This window comes from Sander vitreus, chromosome 4 (assembly GCF_031162955.1).
Source record: "Sander vitreus isolate 19-12246 chromosome 4, sanVit1, whole genome shotgun sequence".
NCBI classification, from domain to species: domain Eukaryota; kingdom Metazoa; phylum Chordata; class Actinopteri; order Perciformes; family Percidae; genus Sander; species Sander vitreus.
The window spans coordinates 12,998,111-13,019,137 of NC_135858.1; the positions used below are offsets into that span (position 1 = coordinate 12,998,111).

General features: G+C 38.3%; 2 protein-coding genes across 2 annotated transcripts; both read left to right on the top strand.

The window, feature by feature from the left end:
• Window positions 1-5,622: 5,622 nt before the first annotated feature.
• On the top strand, window positions 5,623-8,476 carry ankrd33ab (ankyrin repeat domain 33Ab). Its single transcript, XM_078248387.1, has 4 exons — window positions 5,623-5,883; window positions 5,989-6,118; window positions 6,376-6,516; window positions 7,522-8,476. The coding sequence occupies exons 1-4, from the start codon at window positions 5,623-5,625 to the stop codon at window positions 8,352-8,354; spliced, it is 1,365 nt and encodes a 454-aa protein (XP_078104513.1). The 3' UTR covers window positions 8,355-8,476.
• Window positions 8,477-10,001: 1,525 nt separating this feature from the next.
• Window positions 10,002-20,575, top strand: LOC144516787 (activin receptor type-1B-like). The gene is made up of 9 exons (XM_078248388.1): window positions 10,002-10,179; window positions 13,682-13,927; window positions 14,498-14,764; window positions 14,899-15,129; window positions 15,269-15,436; window positions 16,076-16,232; window positions 16,703-16,827; window positions 16,946-17,076; window positions 17,958-20,575. Exons 1-9 carry the CDS (start codon window positions 10,113-10,115, stop codon window positions 18,081-18,083), a joined length of 1,518 nt encoding a protein of 505 aa, XP_078104514.1. The 5' UTR covers window positions 10,002-10,112; the 3' UTR covers window positions 18,084-20,575.
• Window positions 20,576-21,027: the final 452 nt, after the last annotated feature.

Genomic DNA, 21,027 nt, shown 5'->3' on the forward strand with positions numbered 1-21,027 from the left:
CAATAAGGCAGTCTCTTTTGTCACCACAGGTACCAAAGCATTTCCTCTGCTGTGGAAAAACCAACATGTGGAAATATCCCACACACAGCAAACTGAGCTGGCAGGATGGAGGCAGACCAATTTAATCTCAAAGCCAAGATTAAGCATTCACGACTAGATGATCTTCTGAGCGCAGCTGTCCAGGCTCGTGGCAGCCGGTAGGGTGATTCAAGGAGATTTATGCATAAACTCATACGAACCCAAACATGGACAAAGTCAGTTTAGAAGAAAAAAAACAGGAAGAGATGAATCTGTCTCTAACACAGCTGCTGTATCTTACACATATTTTAGACAACTTGACGCATTCACGCACACACGCACGCATGCACGCACACAGGCACAGGCACACACACACACATTCGCGTCACTAGACCAACACAACCCTGGAATCTCAATCCACTGAGGACAGATTACAGCTATAAAAATATCAAAATGCTCTTGCTCTTTTGGCCGTTTTAAGCCTTTAAAAACTGCACTGACACATGATCCATGTGAGCTGTAAAGCACTGATCTCTCCAGAATGTAGGATTATTGTATCTGAATGCTTGTGTATATGTGCGTGCACACTACTAATTAGCCAATATTTAATCATCAGGATAAAGTAGTGTGTGCTTTTTGTTTGTTGTTGCATTTAGTATTTAAAACCAGAAATGTATCTATGATGTTTTGTGTGCAAAGTGAAACATTTTCAAAGTCTGATGTGAACGCTGCTCTTCCTTTTCAGATCAGATAGCTCCACACTATGGGTGATATAAGAGGTGCACACAACAGTAAACAACAATATTTCTTCAAAGTCACTGAAGACACGAGTACAGCAGATAGAGCCACCGTTACCTTTGCATCCTGCAGCCACACTGGACTTCCTGGCACACTTGAACTGCGTCTGGATGTCCTGATTGTTTTCATCCGATAACAGTTTCTCCCGGCTGGTGTCTGAAACCTTATACAAAAGTCAGATTAAACAAGTTAAAGTAAGCAAGTTGTATTTATATTTGCTGTACAGTACAACCTTGAATACAAATAGAAAGTTCAAATTGTGAGATAACAATAAAAAAATAAATAATAACAATAAAACTACAAAAATAAAAGCAAACATAGAAGTTAAACACTCAAACAATAGAAATTGCACACGGGGTCAACCCATTCCAGGACAAAGTGCTTTTGGAACAGGTGAGTTTTTAACAGCTTCTTAACACCATCCACTGACTCAGACCTCAGTGATCTCACCGTGGCCAGGGAACACAGTAATTCAGAAATAAAAAGTTGGGCCAGTCCGGGTACAGTAGTGCTTCGTAAGTAATTCAAAGAATTTTAAAAATCAATTCTGCATTTTATAGGTAACCAATGTAGATTAGCCAACCCTATGTCAAGTATTAGTTAAAAGACTATAGGCCTAACAGAACAGAAAGAGTGATTGAGCTAATTATACCACTTTTCCACTCTATTTCACCTCTCTCTCCACCCCTCTCTCTTTTCTACTTTTGCATCAGCTTAAATGGTTTCTAATCTTATCTGAGGAATTTCCCTGAGAGGACTAAACTGATGGGGAGAGTACAGGATAACATGAAATCCTCAGCCAAAGAAGTCTGATTCTGTCTGAAGGCTAACTCCATTTTAAAAGTGACTTCTAATCTATAGAACACTTAAAAACCAGGGCACGTATTTAAGAACACTGTTAAGAATTGACTTAAGACTAAAAAAATTCTTGGCTCAAAGCTGCTCTTTAAAGTTAGTTATCAAGCATCTCAGTCGTAATTTAAGTGAAGTGTAGGATTATATCTTAAGTGTCAGTCTTAGCGATGATTCGCAACACTTTGCTGTACCACAAATGGGATTTTGGATGACGACATAGGCATGGATCAATCACTAGATAGATTTCCTTATTTAAGAATATTCTCAAATAAATTCACATTGAATGGTGAAAATCCTAAGAGGAGTTAACATTCAACACACATTTGACAATAAAGAATTTTCAAGAGAATACATTATGACATACACATTGGAAATGAAAGATAAACCTGTTTTCCACCATGTCTTAATTACAAATTTTAAACCGGTGTGCTGTTTACTGACCTGCCTATAGCCTAGATTGTACAATATGGTATGCCTGCTCTGTCCAAATGGTACCGTTTGATTAACTGTTCGTCGTCAAACATTTCAAAAACATTCTTCCTCTCCTGAAAGATTGGCGTACGTCTTTGTCTCCTCAATGCTATCTCAAGCTCCAACTGGCAACTCCTAACCACTTGAGAGACCTCTGGAGCTGTCTTAAATAACTGGGAGAGTAAGAGTGATTCTTAGCTTCAAGAAATTTGATAATTTGCTTTTATATTTAAGTTTGAAAGTACGAGTACATTTCATGAATTCCCAGCACTTAAGACTAAAATGGCACTTTGAGAAGCTTGATAAATACAGGCCCAGGAATCTTTTCTGATTATTACTACAGAAACAAGTCTAAGTAAGACAGTTGAACATGTTTAGAGGGTATATTGGAGAAGAGTTCTGCAGCTTGTTTAATTCTAATCTCCACATAAACAGTAGCAAAATTGTGTCAGCACATGAGAAGAGCACTATTACAGTTTTACATGAAAGAATATTGTCAATAAAAAAATCTACACTTTATTAAACTGTATAGAGGGAAATATTTGACTAAAGCAAGGTTAAGATCTGACATAAACAAAAGCATACAGAATCTTCTTACTTTCAGGTGTGTTCCTCTTGTTCTGTGTCATGGGTCTTACTCCATTACATTTCACACAATTACAGCATTTATGTGAATAATAATTAAGAGGAGCTCAAGTTGATATATGCTAGCTTTTAGCATTGACGTTTGTTATTTCCATCACCTCACTTGGACCAAAGACACTCACTTTATCAACCCTGTATCCTAGACGTTGTTCAGTCCTCATATGCACTTTGCCAGTCTTCATTTGCATCGCTTTCTCTTCCGTTTTTCCGAATATGGCGTCCTTTCTGTTCACCTCAATATTTTTAAATGTAGTCTTCTCCCCTCATTTAAGCATCCGTGCCCGTTCCTTTGATTTTTATTTAATCAAAAGACAGAAAACAAGTTGAAAAGCTTCAGAAGAAGATCTCTGTTGTTCTGCCTGACGTCCAACACAAGGATAAAAGTAGACAATCTATGCTTTGCTTCAGGTATTTTTCTGCTCCAGGCAGATGAGGATAGCTGCTCAATTATAGTGGGATCTTTCCACAGGCCCTTCTGGACAAGAAAGGGGTCAATCTGTCTAGGCAGGTCCAGCCATGTCCCACAGGTCCCATGTGCTAATTTCAGCCTTTGATCATTCCAAATGCAGGAGTTTTAACTAACTCAAATAGCTTCAGAAAAACAGAAAAAGTGCTTTATTATTGTTATTGAGTAGATCATACTGCCTACATGATTCCCTTGTTTTATTTTTATTATTCATGTTTCATTAACTTACAGCTTTTATTCCAGTTTCTACACTCAACCATGTCTGCACTGCAAGTCCTGCAGTAAGACCAAAAATACATTCAAATCCTTTCAGATTTAAATTATGTTTATGCAGTTTGAACATTCCTAATATTTAGGACACATGTATAACTGCTCATCAGTTTCACTCTATTATGACCAAGTCTGAGATTAGAGCCTGTGAACTGTGTGAGAGATCCCCATCCTGTGGTAAATCTGAGAAACATCACTCAGCCTCGAGCCGACTGCCACTGCTGTTCTGTGAAATGACTTTTGTTGCTGTTTTAACTATTGAGTCTGGAATCTGTCCCATCTGTTCACAGCAGGTCGGTCACCCCTGATGGGATTTGATCACCCGTTAGTTAGTCTTAACAATTCATTATATTCCTCTGGCTTAAACAGCTTACAGTCGACATTTACGACATTTACAATTGGATTAATTACTTATTTAGGGACGGAATACAAAACACTGTATGTGGTTTATGTGCTTTAATAAGGGATTTTTTGCATAAATGCATATTTATTCATATTTAATAGAAGATGACGTGTGATTGTAATTCAAGTTTTCTATCCATGTTCTTCTGTTTATGTTCTCATTTGTTTTTTGAGTTTCCCATCTTGATGTGTGCCATTCCATCAAATGTACCTGTGATTTTCCAAAAAGTGTATCACAATAAAGGCAAAAATGGCATATAACTTCAAGAAACTCTCCTTAGTCTAGCCAGATAAAAAAAACAAGTATAAGTACGTAGTAGGGGCAACTCTGGTAACCCTTTCCATAAGCTGGTGTAAGTAGGATAAGCTAAGGACAGGAGCTGAAGCGTCTCTGTGAAGACTCTGCAAAGACTCCTCCTCTCAGTTTTATAACATTGCGACAATATGTGGGATGGAAATGGGTAAAGTCCCTCTATTTACAGGCCCAGGAGGAAACTGTGATCTGTCGGCTGCTCTGAAAATACAGTAGGAGTCCAGAGCTGTGACATACGTGGATACATCTACATTTACAGCTGATTGATTACACTTTAAGGTGAGTGTGTTTACTTTATGTTGATACATCAGTTTGTTTTTTTAAAGATTATTTTTTTGGGCATTTTTAAACCTTTATTTATAGAGGACAGCTGAAGACATGAAAGGGGAGAGAGAGGGGGAATGACATGCAGCAAAGGGCTGCAGGTCAAACCGGCGGCCCCTGCATCAAGGAGTAATACCTCTATATATGGGCACCTGCTCTACCAGGTGAGCTACCCAGGCGCCCAATACAGGTTCAGTTAGATTGATCAAAGTGATAGTACTTACATTCTGTACTGATAAAGGATGCTAAAGCTCTGCCTCTGAGTTTTCCCTTCTTTACTTTGGTTTCATGAACTGTGGTTGCACATTCGTCTGTGACATGAAACATTTAGCAGGAGAAGTGCTTTCTTGTGCTACGAAAATAACTGGAAAACCACTGCCTGTGATCCACTTTAGACATTTTGAATATTCCCAAATTGCAATTCTGTTGCTTTGATTTCAGTGTCAGGAACCCTTGAGTATAAGTGTAAACATTTGCATGTGATTAAATACATACTGCATTTCAGTATACATTTGTTTAAATAGTCATGTTGGCTTCATGAAGCAGTACTAGAGCCAAAGCATGTGTGACTGAGGTTATTCTGAGGTGGGTTGTTCCTCATTTAGCCCTCCTGTTTGTTTAGCAGGGCTTTCAGATGCTGATCCAGTTACTCAACAGTAAAGGCACACTGAGCTCATACAACCACACCCACTCCATGATTCACAGATTACACACTCATAATGCCTGACTGACAGACTCATGTTTTCACTTTGTCAATCTGACAATAAGCAAACTTTTGATCTTTCAGCATGGCAGATCTGAAGCCTTTTATATACAGCATGTTGTGATTCGCCAACAGCCTTGAAGAGATGATTTTAACTTGGCATTATGTTAATTACAGAGAGCTTTCTAGGGAGGAAACAAAATCATCCTTTCTGAGTTTCCATCTCTAGAGCACACCTGATTGCTGTATTGCTATAGACAACATCCAGTAGTTTCTGACGACTAGGTTCTATTTTTGATTTTCTTGTAGATGTAGCCAAAGGACACAGCACTGTCTCACCTGTTCTGCTGTTGAAAGATGGCCACTGCAGCGAAGGACCCATACCTGGGCTCAGGCCCTGATGAGGACGACATGTCTCTGTCAGAGGACAAGTCCGATTCAGACAGCATCCTCTCTGATGACTCGGTGCTTCCAGACTACACACCAGAGATAACAGACGGGCATGCGGCATTAACACTGTATCGAGCATGTGCCCGTAATGAAGCCGTCTCTCTGCGGAAAGTTCTGGAGAGAGGGGTTACAAAAGAGGAGGTCACAGAGCTGGACATCAATGGCTGGGTGAGAGTTTAATTCCTAATGATGATAATTCAGCACATGTAATAGCTCATAATGTCTAAAACACTCCCATGGTCATTGATCCTTACCGTTGACTATTACCAACAGAATGGCTTGATGGTGGCTTGCTGCAAAGGTTTCGTGGACATTGTATATGGGCTTCACACCTGTCCCTTTATAGACATAAATCACCAGGACAATGAAGGCAACACTGCTCTGATGATTGCATCCCAAGCAGGTAAGTTGTACCTACACAACAAACATTACCAAAACAAAACAAAGGTCAAGTTCAGAGGATAAAACAGTAAAGTACAACACAATTATGGTGTAAACAGACAGTAGCAAATATCATATACAGTACTATGTGACTTATATAGACTGAAAACTTTGATTTTGATGTACACACAACACAACAGTCTAAACCAGCCGGCTTTCAAATGTTTTCACATTTTCTGACGCACTGCTGATCTCTGAATTCTGTGTTTTTATCTGCAGGTCATGTCAACACAGTCATGTATCTCCTAAACTACTATCCTGGTATAGACACTGAAATAAAGGATTGTCGAGGTTTCACAGCCCTCATCAAAGCTGCTATGACCGGCCGCAATGATGTCATGGCTGCCCTTGTTATGGCTGGTATGTGTTTTTTTTTTTATGTTTGTTTGCTTGATTTCCTATTTATTGTCATTAGTCTTAGTCATTATTGCATAATATATGCACTTTCTGGAAAATGATATATTATGACCTTGCTGGCATCATTCTAATACATCACATGACAAAAAAATTAGACCTGAAGAGGTAATTTTATATTTGTTATAAATTAGTTTACATATTACATTTTTATATATTCATAGATTTCTAAGTTACAACACTCTCAAACCTATTGCATATTTACATAGACATATAAAATACTATTCAGTTGACTGAACTCTCAGGATTCCAGGCATTCAAAGGCCCAACTTTTAAAATCACTATTTTTTGTAACAACCTTTGACTTTTGACAATGTTACACTCATACAGGAGCTGCTGATCGCTGATATTATCACATTTTTCTTTTTTTAAACACACCTGACAGTAGCTCATTAACCAGGACTCTTAAAGCTCTAAATAAACAGTTACAGCACTGGTGATGAGAATAGCTGAGCCCACAGTTTATCTGTCCATATTTGAAGTCAGTTAACTCCTTTTGCGAGTGAGCGTGCCAGTAACGCCATAGCGGTTTAAGGGATCATTCTGAAGACATTATCGCATCTTAACACACCCTCCAGTAACCTCGACTTAGTAGTATTGCAGGCTGGTTATAGATTAGCCACTTGCAGAGTTATTTGAAGACTGCACATGTCATAAATCTTTGTTTAATATTGCAGTAGGGCTGCAAATAATAATAATTTTCTTGATTGAATGATTTATGATTATTTAGTTTTCTCGGTTAGTTGATTAATCCTTTAGTCCGTGAAATGTTTAAAAGCACAGGAAAAAAATGAGGTTCACAATTTCACAGAGCCCACAGTGATGTCCTCAATTTGCATGTTTTGATTGATAGAATAATCGTGCAGCTCTGCATTGCAGCTAGCGCTGGACTATATGATCTGCATCATAGATGTTCTTATGATTCCTTTGCTCTACCATCTTTATTTCCAGGGGCTGACATACATGCAGTAGACTCCACAAAAGGAAAATGTGCTCGGGACTGGGCACTGAAAACAGGTCGCTATGAGACCCTTTGTCATCTCCGCCGCCTTAATAAGCGGCCAAGAGCTGAGCAGTTCTGTGAGAGTTATATCCCTGAGTGGCCTGAGCTCAAGAAGAGGGTAGCCAAGGCCACAGCTGGGAAAAGTGCCACAGAAAAAATCACCCAGCGGATCAAAAACACATTCGGATTCAGATTTCCTCATGACCCCGAGGACAACGGGGCCTTGGACCACATGGTGCGCATGACCACCAGTGTCCACAGTCCCCTCATTTCAACTGGATGCCGTCCACTCTGCCCTACAAGCCCTCCTGAAGTGGGGAAGAGGCGCATGGCTGTGCCAGAGCTGATGAAGAAACACACAGATAAGGAATTAGAAGAGAGCTCAGTGTGTCACAGCAACGGCTCAGTATCAAACATCACTCTCACAGTTCACTCTGCAGAGTCAATCCCTACAACGTGCTGTGCTGAGACTGGGCGGCGAGGCAGCAGCCTCTCATTGACTTCCACTAAAGTTGCTAGTACATTCATTCCACGCAGTATGGCGAGAAGGAACAGCATATTCCCCTCTGGCTGCATCCCCAAGATCGACATCAGCAGGCCTTCAGATGCAACGCCAAAGAAAGAAAAGAAGAAGAAGAAGAAGGAAAAGGGCTTCCTGGAACCACCCAAGTGGAGGTACAAGGAGATCAAGGAGGAGAAAAAGAAGGAGAAAAAGAAAGCTGAGAAAGAAAAAGATAAAAAGGAGAAAAGTAAAGAAAAAGACAAGAAGGCCAAAAACTAAGAGTTTGAAAATAAAGGGGTGTTCTGCTGTACGAATCATCCCTTTTTAAAACAAACTGCTTTTTGTGTACAACTCAGGGCTTGAAACTGAGTTTGAAGCTTTTAGCCTCTAATTTGTGTTGAGACAAGTATATTTTGAGTTAGGATAGAAACTAAGTTTATTTTTCCATAAATATATACAAAATGTATAGAATCCAATTTTTGTATTTTTAAAAAGTATCAATTTATGATACAATGCATAAAAAACATATTTACTGATTCAGTTTCACAGGTGCTAAATCATTTCTGGGATCTACCTCATCATTCGTTCATCATTCATCATAAAGACTAGGCAGGCAGGCACAAACTGTATACTTGTATATCTGTTTATTATGCAAGATGTAAATATAGAAACACATAGCTACGTCATAGCTCATTTGTGTTAAATAATACTGTTTTATGTGTTGTGTATTTTTGTAAATAGCTAGCCAAAAACCAATTATAAATACCAAACAGTATGGCAAACATGCATCACAATGTGTTTATTAAAGGTAATTCTAGTTTTTATTGCCATTTTCTGCCAATAACATATTCATATATCTCCTGCTTTTATGTAATGAGAAATTACAAATAAATATAGGACAGTGAAGGTTTCAATTCAATCAATTTATTTATTCATTGGTGTTGCACTAGTCAATATTTTTAGACAATGGATCAAATGACTGTAATGTGAAAGGTGTTGCTCGTGATGAACCCACAAGGAGTTACCACCAAACTCAGCACATAGAACATTTAACAGTTAAAGATATATTTCTCAGGGGTTTGTGGAGAACAAACCAGAGCTTAAAGAAAAGTGAATATTGGATTTTTCCCATGAATGCTAATAAACTTTATATGGTGAAAATGCCCGTATGTCCATGTTGTATTTTCAGCTTGTTCTGCTGCCCTGATTGACCGAAAACAAAAAATAAATTGGAGATTGCAGATTTAATGTTCAAAGGCTGAAGGCAGTTCAGACCAAAGACCATAACTGAAGACAACAATCCCCTGGCAGAGTATGATACATATGCATCATATTTGCAGAAACAGCCTTTCCTCTAGCTATTCATCTAATAAATGGGGGATGACATTACAGCAATGACAGCCTAATGACAAGGAAAGTTAGCTAGGACCTGGTGTTGACAAAAGGCCATTTGTGAGAGACCTTTGTGACCTGAAATGTATGGGGGGGGGGTTACAACACCACCCAATAATCAAAACTGGCCTTTTCCTGCTAAGTTTTTGTTCCATTTCAATGTTTTTGTCGCTTTCTTTCAACGTTTTTCTTGCTTTTTTCACAGTTTTTTTTTTTTTTTTTTTTAAATACATGCAGACATGTCACGGGACCTCCCTAGATAGTTGGAGAACTCAACCCTCCCAAAGTTGAACCCAAAGTTACGCCCTTGTATGTATGTATTGGTCTGTATTGTGTTGCATATCTATCTCTCAATGTCTGCTACATCCTCATGATGTTGACCTTTAACCTAGATGTATGGATGACCAAAAGATAGATAGATAGATAGATAGATAGATAGATAGATAGATAGATAGATAGATGAATGATTACTCACTTCTTTAATCCGCAGTCTGTGGCTGTCTATGCTGCAGCCTGCTGGTGGAGAATGTTAGTAAACTGTTCACTGACAGCCTAGTGCTCAGCTGTCATCATCACGCCTCGCCACCTCTTACGTTAGCTAGCTAACTAAATGTCTTAATGCAATGAACCGGGAATTTATTGATCATGGCTAACCTACGGATTTCGTTAGCTGCCTTGGTTGTTCATGCCGTCCTGTACAGAAACTGCGAGGGTGAGTGACTTGTTTGTTTTGTCCAGAAGCTGCTGCCGTCAACAAGGCGAAAGAGTGTGGAGTTAGCTGTTAGCTGACGTTAGCTAGCCTAGCTCGGGGCGACACATTGAATTGACCCATAGACATTAAATCAGACTTCATTTGTACAAACCTGGCAATTATTTAAATACATTTCATGTAAATGTAACAACACGATATCTCACCGTATTTCTATCGCTGTCGGAGCTAGATAGGCTGGTCTGAAGTAGCAGTTAAAAGGCTTTTTAGGTAGCTCAGTGAATTATTTAGCTGTAAACAACAGAGTTAGACTAGCTTAGCCTCAGCTTTTAGTCGTGGTTATTTAACTTGCACAACTAAATAGATGGTTGTCACCGCTCTCTACAATATTTCCCTAATATTTTTTAAACGTTTAATTACCTATTTGTGTCACAGTAATGATATCCACATACACTTTACATGTAGCTATTTAGATAATGATGCCATGAGAATATTATGATGTGTGTGTGTGTGTGTGTGTGTGTGTGTGTGTGTGTGTGTGTGTGTGTGTGTTAAGATTGCAGAGTGCTCAAATGTTAATGTAATTACAATGGATGTACTCAAATTACAGACATTAGAAATCTCATATCTATAGCATCCAGGCACAGATATGGAAATGATTGTTGCTAAAAAGATAGATTTACATAAATGTTTAATATCGTGTAATACAACAAGTGTACCTGTATCTGGTAGATTATTATACAGTTTATCATGATATGGAGCCTGGTGAGTCTAGTGTGTTCACTCAGTGCTTCGAGTAGTTTCATCTGTTTGTATGAAGCAATATTCCACTTTTACTTCTGTGTATGAGAGATTAGTAAGTATTAACAGTAACAACAGTAAGCTACTAACAGTAGGTTGCTAAAATGTGTGGCTTGTTATCTGATTGGGCAGAGTAGGAGTGGGCAATATGTTTAATATTCTTATTTATCATCCATAATTCCTGGAAGTGTAATAGAAAACCGTTAATGGATCAAATAAGCAGGAAAGAAATTAAAAATAGTTAATCACATTGATGCAAAAATCCTGTAAATACAGTATTGCCATGAAGAAGATTGGGAGCAACTTTAGAAGTTATTTTCATTATTATTATTATTTCATTTTGATTGAAAGGGATTATCAAAATAGTTGCTGATTAATTGATCCAACCAACAAAAAAATATATTTAAGGACAAATATATTTAAGGAATAGTCACCACAGTATAATTGGTATACATCATCAAATCCCCCATAGGACAAAGTTATGTTGAGAAATGTGGAAACTGTTCCTTCTCCTTTTTTTCTGTCAATACAACCTGTGAATAAGTGCTAGTAGGAACACATCTTAACTATACAGCACACTTCTTTGAATCCCAACACAGTGCACTGTGTGACTATTGTCTTCAAAAGTATGGAACATAAAGTTGTTACTTGGGGTATTTGTCATAAAACATCTCATCTGGTTGTGTTTTGGTTGAAAACAGAAAAACATCACCTACTGCTCAAGCAGCTGAATTCCAGTGGTGATATGAACTGTTGTGTACTTTACAAGCAAACAAGTTTTTACATTGTGATTTATTTTAACCACTGAAATGTTTTTGTTAAAGGTAAACATTCAGAAAACACCTTTTTACTATTGCCTTTTTTACTCGAAATTGAACTGTAGTGGTCAGTATCTTGGCTGTATTTCTTCTCTAAAGGTGTTTTTAAAACATTCAGCCCAATGCGGATTGTGAGTTGTGACATTTATAGCTATGGAAAGTCTGAAATGTCAGTCTCATTTCATGTTTAGTCAGAATTTTCTTCCTTATTTCTTCTCTGGTTGTTTTGTTTTTCGTATTTGACGACCAGCATCTGTCATGTAGGTGTTGGCATTATATGAGTCAGCACCACAAAGCACATTATCTCTACATTTCCCTCATTTCATGTAGATGGCACTAAAGTTCAGGTGCATGTGTGTGGGTTTTCTAACAAACACATCCAGCACACAGGCTCTCTAGAAAGGTTGTTTTCTAATGAGAATCCAATGGGGGCTTTTTCAGAAGTACTGGAATGTGACATCATTTCTGTGCCTTAATAATGTTTGCAATACATCACTCATCTGAAAATTTTCCTTTAGTACTTGGAATATTTAAGGGGCGCTGCTGCATAATTGTTTTACTCTCTAACCTTGTCAGGTAGCTGCCTCAAGCGGGTCTCCCACAAACCGAACTAATTATATTGAGATCACCTTTAGAAACCAAACAGTGAGATGCCACATGCCAAAGAAACCACAATAGAAGTTCATCACTGACAAAGTATTACTAGTTATTGTCCTTTGTTTTTGGGCTTCATGTAAGGATATGTTGCATATTGTTTGTAGGGGTGTAACAATACATCGATCTGGATTGATATTAGGGGTGCACCGATCCGATATTAAGATCGGATATCGGTCCCGATATTGACAAAATAGCTGGATTGGGGATCGGAAAAATGAACAGATCCATGGGCCGATCCAGTTTTGTTAGTTTTTTTTCCTCGGTCGCACGTGTGTCGCATGCTGGAAGAGTTGAGTGTACAAATAAATAAGAATTCAACACATTACATCTATGTTATTTTGTCTTAGTTAGGAAAGTAATGTTTAATTAGGAAAGTCTGGTGCCTTTAGTCTCTTCCACATGGTGGAAGGAAAGTATAAGGTGGAAGGTGTACTTTGTATTATTAATTCAACAACGGTATCGGGTATCGACAGATACACGAAGCCCAGGCATCGGTATCGGTATCAGGACTGAAAAAGTTGGATCAGTGCATCCCTAATTGATATATCGATTCAGTGATCAACAATCCAATATTATCGCTGCGAAAATTTTATTTTATTTATTTTTTAATAGATTTGTTTTATTCGATAGTGCAGGTAGACATGAAAGGGGTGCGAGAGTGGATGACACGCAGCAAAGGGTACATATCAATGTTAAGATGCACTCTTATTTTGAAATTTCCACTTTATATTAATTATTTTTATTTTTTTTAAAAAAGAGTTTGTTTTGTATTTAAATGGCTTTTTAGTAGCTTTTTGTGAGTTGATATAAATGTAACTGATTGTGTTAAATGGGCATATGATATCGTCTCATGTCGATCGCAGGCCCCTAAATTGGATCAAATCAAAATCGTATCAAAGCAGACTTTGTGAAATCAGCAAATATCGTATCGTTGTCCAAAGAACCAATATAATATTGTATTGTGATAAAACTTGTGATTTACACCCCTAATTGTTTGTAAGTCCATAGCTCATAATGTTATGTATACTGTTACTGTTGGCTGGTATTGCCCTCTACTGCACATGATGTGTACTGTAAGTTCCGGCACAGCTGAGAAGAGAATAAAGTACTTTGCTCATACATTTGATGAGTAATGATGATGATACGTTTTGTAAAGTCCAGTATTTTTAATTATGCAAACTATTTCATTTCACACTGTGTTGCTTGTTCTGCCCTCTCCATCCCTGCAGCTCTGTGGTGTAACTGCACCACTGCCCAGTGCGAGAAGACTGGCTACCAGTGTGAGACCGATGGAGCCTGCAAGGCCTCCACCTCCTTAATTGATGGCCAAGAGCAGCACATCCGTATCTGCATCACACGGGACAATCTTGTGCCCCCCGGACAACCGTTCTACTGCCTCAGTGCAGAGGGCTTGCTCAACACCCACTGCTGCTACACAGACTACTGCAACAGCATTGACCTCAAAGTACCCTCAGGTGAGAAAGGTGAAATATCACACAGCAAACAGTACGATTGGTACATTTAGTGCTGCTATCACCAAGTGTCTGACCTTTAAAAAAGGTGTGTCTTTACCTGGAGTACTGTACCACACATCTAACATCCGCTCCATACAGCAAACCCCAGGCAAGAACATGTTTCCTATTTCTACACAGTTTTGTGAGTCATGGTTCCTGGGAAGACATGTTTCCTATGGTGTTTTGTACAATGTCCAAAAATATTTAGCAGAGAGTATATGGAGAGAAGGTTCACATACGTATAGTGTGGATATCTTCATTAAAATGGTTGTATGAGAATGGTCAAGAGGGAAAATAAGCAAACCTTTTTACAGTATTAGTCTGTTTTGGGTTTTTTTTAGTGTAGAGAATTGAGAATTTCTTTCTTAAATAACTGGGAATAATCAATAAAAAGTTAATGCAATTGTCTGCTTAGCCAAAAGCTTTATACTTTATACTTTTGTCCCTCATGGACACAAAGCAGTTCATATCAGGGAGTCTGCTTATATGTGCCAGATGTTGCCTTTTAATTCTCTGCTGTTCTCTTTTCAGTCACAACTCAGTCAGGACTCGGGGGAGGCTACGGCCCTGGTGGGACATGGGTGCTGGTGGAACTAGTCGCTGTGATTGCAGGGCCACTGTTCCTGCTGTGTCTGCTGCTGCTGATGTGTATGTTGCTGTATCAGTACCACCAGCGGGCCTACAGCCACAGGCAGCGATTGGAGGTAGAGGACCCCTCCTGTGATCACCTCTACATGGCCAAAGATAGGACCCTGCAGGACCTTATATACGATCTGTCCTCATCTGGTTCAGGCTCCGGTCAGTGCACAACTTGATAATTTAGCTGCAGACCAGCCTTCATGTTGCAGTTTACACTGGTTTGACATTTAAAAAAAAAAAATCTAATTAATATCAGAAAACTGCTGATAACTGTTCTCATCTTTTCTAAGCAGGTCTGCCTCTGTTTGTCCAGCGAACCGTGGCGCGAACAATTGTCCTCCAAGAGATCATTGGTAAAGGGCGTTTCGGGGAGGTGTGGCGAGGACGTTGGAGGGGCGGTGATGTGGCGGTGAAGATCTTCTCATCCAGGGAAGAGCGCTCCTGGTTCCGTGAGGCTGAAATCTATCAGACCATTATGCTCCGCCATGAAAACATCCTGGGCTTTATAGCTGCTGACAACAAAGGTAATGACATCACAACATGTTGAAGAATGGATGAATAATTCACAGATTAGGGTTATTGATGTGTGTGATTTGTTTGTTGTGTAATAATTCTTCATCATCAAGTATCTTGTGTATCTCTATATTTCTGTCTCCTGCCCAGACAATGGCACTTGGACCCAGCTGTGGTTGGTGTCGGACTACCATGAGCACGGCTCTCTGTTTGACTACCTGAATCGCTACTCTGTCACTACTGAAGGAATGATCAAACTGGCACTGTCAGCTGCCAGTGGCCTGGCACATCTGCACATGGAGATTCTAGGAACACAAGGTAACAGCAATTTCTTATTTGAAACACATTCCTTATGTTTTCTCCCCACAGACTAGCACAAGGCCTCTCATGTTGACAACTGACAAATAGATAGAAATGGATAAATAAATTATGTTCTTGAAGACATTGTTGTATTATTGAAGGGGTGTCTAAATACTTAAACAATTGCAAGATGGCTTATGCATTGAAAAAAGATAAATAAATGGTATACCTGTTGAAAAATAGAGACAATGAGAATCCATTGTGGTGAGATTGCACTTAATTTCTAAATTTAAATAATTAAATGTTATATAATGTGTACCTTTGGTATGGCCCAAATAGTTTTTGCTCTCATGTCTAAATCATCTGAGGTTATATCCATAATCTACTGGTTATCTGAAAGCAGTTCACTACTGAATCCTCTGCTTAACTATCCGTCATGAAAGATTAAAGTTGAGGACATTTTGTTGCAGAAAAAGAGGACCGTTTTCTATTTTTATCAACCAAACTGATGCCCCAAAAAGGAAAATTGCATAGCTAGTTGTAGTTTCTATTTAGTTTCTCATAAAAGAGAGTCTATAGTTGATAATGACATGTTAAAAAACTAATTTAGAGATATGAATTGAAAAGTGTCTGAAGTGTACATTCATGTTTTGGTAGGAAAGCCAGGTATCGCGCACAGAGACCTGAAGTCCAAGAACATCCTCGTGAAGAAGAACTGCACCTGTGCCATCGCTGACCTGGGCTTGGCTGTCCGTCATGACTCTGCCACAGACACCATCGACATTGCGCCCAATCAGAGGGTGGGCACCAAGAGGTCTGTGTCGATATACAGATTCAATTTTATTGCCATTAAGCAGATTACAAGTACAGTGCTAATTAAATGCGGTTAGCATCTAAGCAGAAGTGCAAGAATATAGCGATATACACATAAAGTGCAGGAGTAAGTATTGCAACTCTAAATTACAATATGTACAAAAAAATAAAGTATCAGTGAATATATTAAAAAGTAGACAGTAGGGATTGTAAATGTGAGGTATGTACAGTATGAACAGTTGGATGATATATGTGCATGTATGAACATAGTTAAACAGTGAGGTTGTTTAGATATTAACAAATATGAATAATGTAAGTAACATGGGATATGTACAGAACATTGTTAAATAGTATGATTACATTGTTAAATAGTATGACCATCCATTCTCACAGATATCTTTGACACCTTTCCTAGAAAACCCTTTAACTCTGCACATAATTACAAACTGGGCTTGTTTTTACATTCCTCAGGTATATGGCTCCAGAGGTTCTGGATGAGACTATCAACATGAGACACTTCGACTCATTCAAATGTGCTGATATCTATGCTTTGGGGCTGGTCTACTGGGAGATCGCATGCCGCTGTAATAGTGGAGGTCAGACTCTTTTGTTTTTACTCTGGATACTCAACCTGTGTTCTTTGATTTTTTTTATTGATGTTAACAACTGAGATCACAGCACTGATCTAACCCCAACATTGTCCTGTGTTATCAGGTATCCATGAAGAGTACCAGCTGCCCTACTATGACCTGGTACCTTCTGACCCTTCCATAGAGGAGATGAGAAAGTTGGTGTGTGACCAAAAAATACGACCCAACATCCCCAATTGGTGGCAGAGCTACGAGGTATAAAAATGATCGATTAAAGCTTAACTTTTGTCTGTTATCTGCACTTAGACTGTGTCTTATTTTTTAAGTTTTGGTCAAAATTCATGTCTAAAATCAGAGCATTGCACTCATCAAGTTAATTGCTAAGATCTAGGAATGCTGGGAAATCACTAAAAAGAAGTCTAAGAGGTTATCAGGTTAGTCCCCCAGGGTAAAATTATTTAAATAATATTTATGGTTAAAATTATTACTCAAAAAATATTTTTGTGTTTAGTTTTCCTGTGCCATGAGGGATGCACATTTCGGGTGCACTTGTTCTCAGTTAATAAGGCTAAACTGATGGCCTTTTTACAACAAGAGCCAGATACATCAGCCGGTATTACTAGATTATCGGTATCTATTATATTCATTTCACATATCTTGGTCACATTCTTCCTCATTAGAAATATTTATGTTTAAGTGATTTTCTTATGTAAAAAAAAAAACAAAAAAAAAAAACAAAAAATAAAAAGTTAGGCTTGCGAATATCAATAATCAGCTTTAAAAAGCCAGTATTTGTTGGGCTTTGTTTACAACCTGTCAGATTGTCTGACATGTTTCTTGCCCAATTGGATTTTCCAGATCTCAGCAATGACGGCCAAAGCTGTGAAAATAAAACCAATGATGGAATAAACTGATTTGTCCATTAAAGCTCTTTTTGTAATGCAACTTTTATGTTTTTATTTATATTTTCAAGCCAAATTAGTGGATTGACATTGGCAACACAATACTTGTACAGGAGCAGAGTCTTTCAAACACTATACATACTGACTACTTGAGCTACATTTGTATCATCATAATCATTCATACTGTATTGTAAGCTCTTAATCCTTATTTGCTTTTCCCCACTACTGTTCTAGGCCTTGCGGGTTATGGGCAAAATCATGAGGGAGTGTTGGTATGCTAACGGAGCTGCCCGCTTGACAGCCCTGCGCATCAAAAAGACCCTCTCCCAGCTCAGCATTCAAGAGGACATTAAAGTCTGAGCAGTCAGCAGAGCGCTGAGAAAGAGCACTGAGCAGGAGCCGACTTCCAGACTGTAGGACACTGAGAGGAGGTGACCGGGCCTTCTACAAAGAACACACAGAGTAAGAGAATACGATGGAGATTCGCACTTTGTAAAATATTACTACATAGACATTCCTGCCAGTTTTGAAGCCACTTGATTTTTGACAAACCCTACCTCGCTTACCCAGCCAAACTACCAAGAACACCTTTCCTGTCCTCAGCTACTGCTGCCCTTTTTGTTCCTTTCTATATTCCGTACTATTGAGGATCCTTGGATTTCCTGTGTACTTGTATGCAATCGATAACAGGATATGTAATTAACCATTTAACATTTTGAAAATCAGTTGCTGATATTTCCTCAAAGTCTCTTTGATCACAGTCACTTAATAGTTAACAAACAGCATTTTGCTCTTTTTGTCTTTGAAAGCGGGCAAGCTGGGAGGGTTAGGAATGTTTTTAACTTACTTTTTTCTGTTATTTAAATGACTAGATCTTGTGTGGCTATTGTGCAGGTTTCTCTGTCTCACCTACAGCATACAGGCACATCACAAACTGCTTAGAAATCCTTCCAAGACAATAATCCATCTGATTCTGCTACAACTGTGTTGTTTAGTTGTCTGCAGATTACCATGTAAGCATGTACAAAGCAGTTGAGGAAGTTTGTGTAAATGCAGCCCATTTGCTTTCAACTAGGTGTTTTAAGATTTTGAAGTCACTGGAGCATAAGTGCAACTTGCCAAATATGATTTGGCTTTTGGACCACTTGCCTGGAGCCCTTCCATAAGCTGTTGTAAACCTCAGGTTTTCCTTATGTTTTTGTCTGTTTAGAACCATGTTAACCATGTTATTTAACAATGTTAAATACAAATTTAGGATTATTAAGCAAAAATGCATTTCACTTGGACAGTACATGTAGAGCAACAGCTGCCAGGGACTTGATACAGTTTTTCCTCTCCTTGATATTTTTAGCAGACACACTCGCTGGCTTCAGATTGGGACACTTCTTACAAAACACATGTATAATATTTAAATGGTAGTATTCCAATCTGATTGTCTCTCGATCAACCCATAGACCATAACCTGCCATGAGAGTAAACGTTGCTCCAGCCCCTCAGATAAACTGGTATACACAACATTCTGATAAACCTTTCGCCCTTTGCAGCAGCCAATACTATTTACATTGTACTTTAAATACAGGGCAAACATGTTTTATTTTTAATACACTAACTTCAGGAATCTGAATAATAATAATAATAATAATAATAATAATATGTTATTTTTTTTATATTGTCAAAGCATGTCCAATGTTCTTTTACATTCAGGGTGCATTTTCCCTGGCCAAGTATAACTACTGCACATAAAATAGCTTTTTAAGGTGATACTTGTGTAAATAAATGTATGTTGGTACTTAGGTTATGTTTTAGATGGTTAAATCTTTTATATCAGCTTTTTGGTTGGTGGGATGAAAATTACTTCTGTCTTTACTCTTGCTGTACTTTTTGACCTCTGAAGTGACATTACTGTGTCAGACACACTGCTTATGTTGACTTTCTCCTTTAGCCCTCTACTACTGCAGAGCAGTATTTGATTCTTAATCAATGTTTTCCTCTCACAACTCCTTTTGTTCACCATACATTACCTCCTTAATGTGCAAATTGTATGTGGATTGTTTCCATCAAGCTAACATTGTCAGAAACCACTGTCTACATTTTATTTGTTTTCAGGAAAAAAGCTGCACTTTTGTCTTTAGCTGTATGCAAATTCAATAGGTACTGTCTGTGTGTAGTCTTTCCCATGCTATTTATATTTGTATGCTGTGAGTCTATATAAAAGCCTGAAAGGCCACATGTGCACTACTACTGACCTTGCAGCATTAAAACCAAATTGTTGATGAGAACAACAATAAGAATGTTTATACAAATCATGCCAACCAGTCGCAGTACAATTTAACTGGAAACTGTAAAGAGAGTCTGACTTTTTCTTTGAGAGAAGAAATGTTGAAACTAAATACTACTAAAATGTCTCAATGCTGTCTCACAAATGTGTTTGACCAATACTTAAAATCACTTGCTCACTGCACTGTATTGTATTAGTCTAACAGGATGTTTGTAAGAACGAATAGACTGCACTTGATGTTGTTGTTTTTGACTGTGGAGCTCTACTGTTTGATAGGTAGTGTAGTGTCAACCATATTTATACACTAAAGGGGTATGCTTGTCAAATTGTATCTGCCTTACAATGTATACAAATGCATAGTGTATTTAAGGTGTTAATACCTTGCTCAAAGTATCCTCATGGATAATTAGGAGGGTGTGAGTCAAAGAAATTAGGTATTATTCTACAGTTTGTGACAACTCCCAAGTCTCTGTCAGGTCATGGCAATGAAACAACTTCATCTATGTAAAAAAAACATTCAGGACTTCAATCATGTACCTTCTAATATAGAGTAATAAATGCAATTGTTTTCCAATGTGGTGACCATTTATTTTATGTCCTTTCCTCTTGGCCAACTCCAACTTTGTATTTAAAAAAAAGTTCACCATATGTTGGTTCCAGGTGTTACATCTTTAGACACAAGTTATATGCGATATATAAGATTTGTGCATTTAATAACTACATGGGCATTTAGAGAGTGCAGACCCCCACCCAGACATGCCCTATCTCACAATGTTAAATATTGTGAATTTCCCCAGTTGGGAACTCATTTGTTCAATTATTCTGACACCACAATGAAAATAATTTGTGTATCTGTGCCGTGATTCTGATCCACTCCCAAAATGTAATGGGTTCTTCCTTGGTCCATGCTACAGCTTTCCACCAAGTTTCATGATCATTTTTTCTGTAATCCTGCTGACAGACAAACAAACCAGACCGAAAAGCATAGCCTTCTTCAGAGGTAATAATAATACCATTTAAAATGAA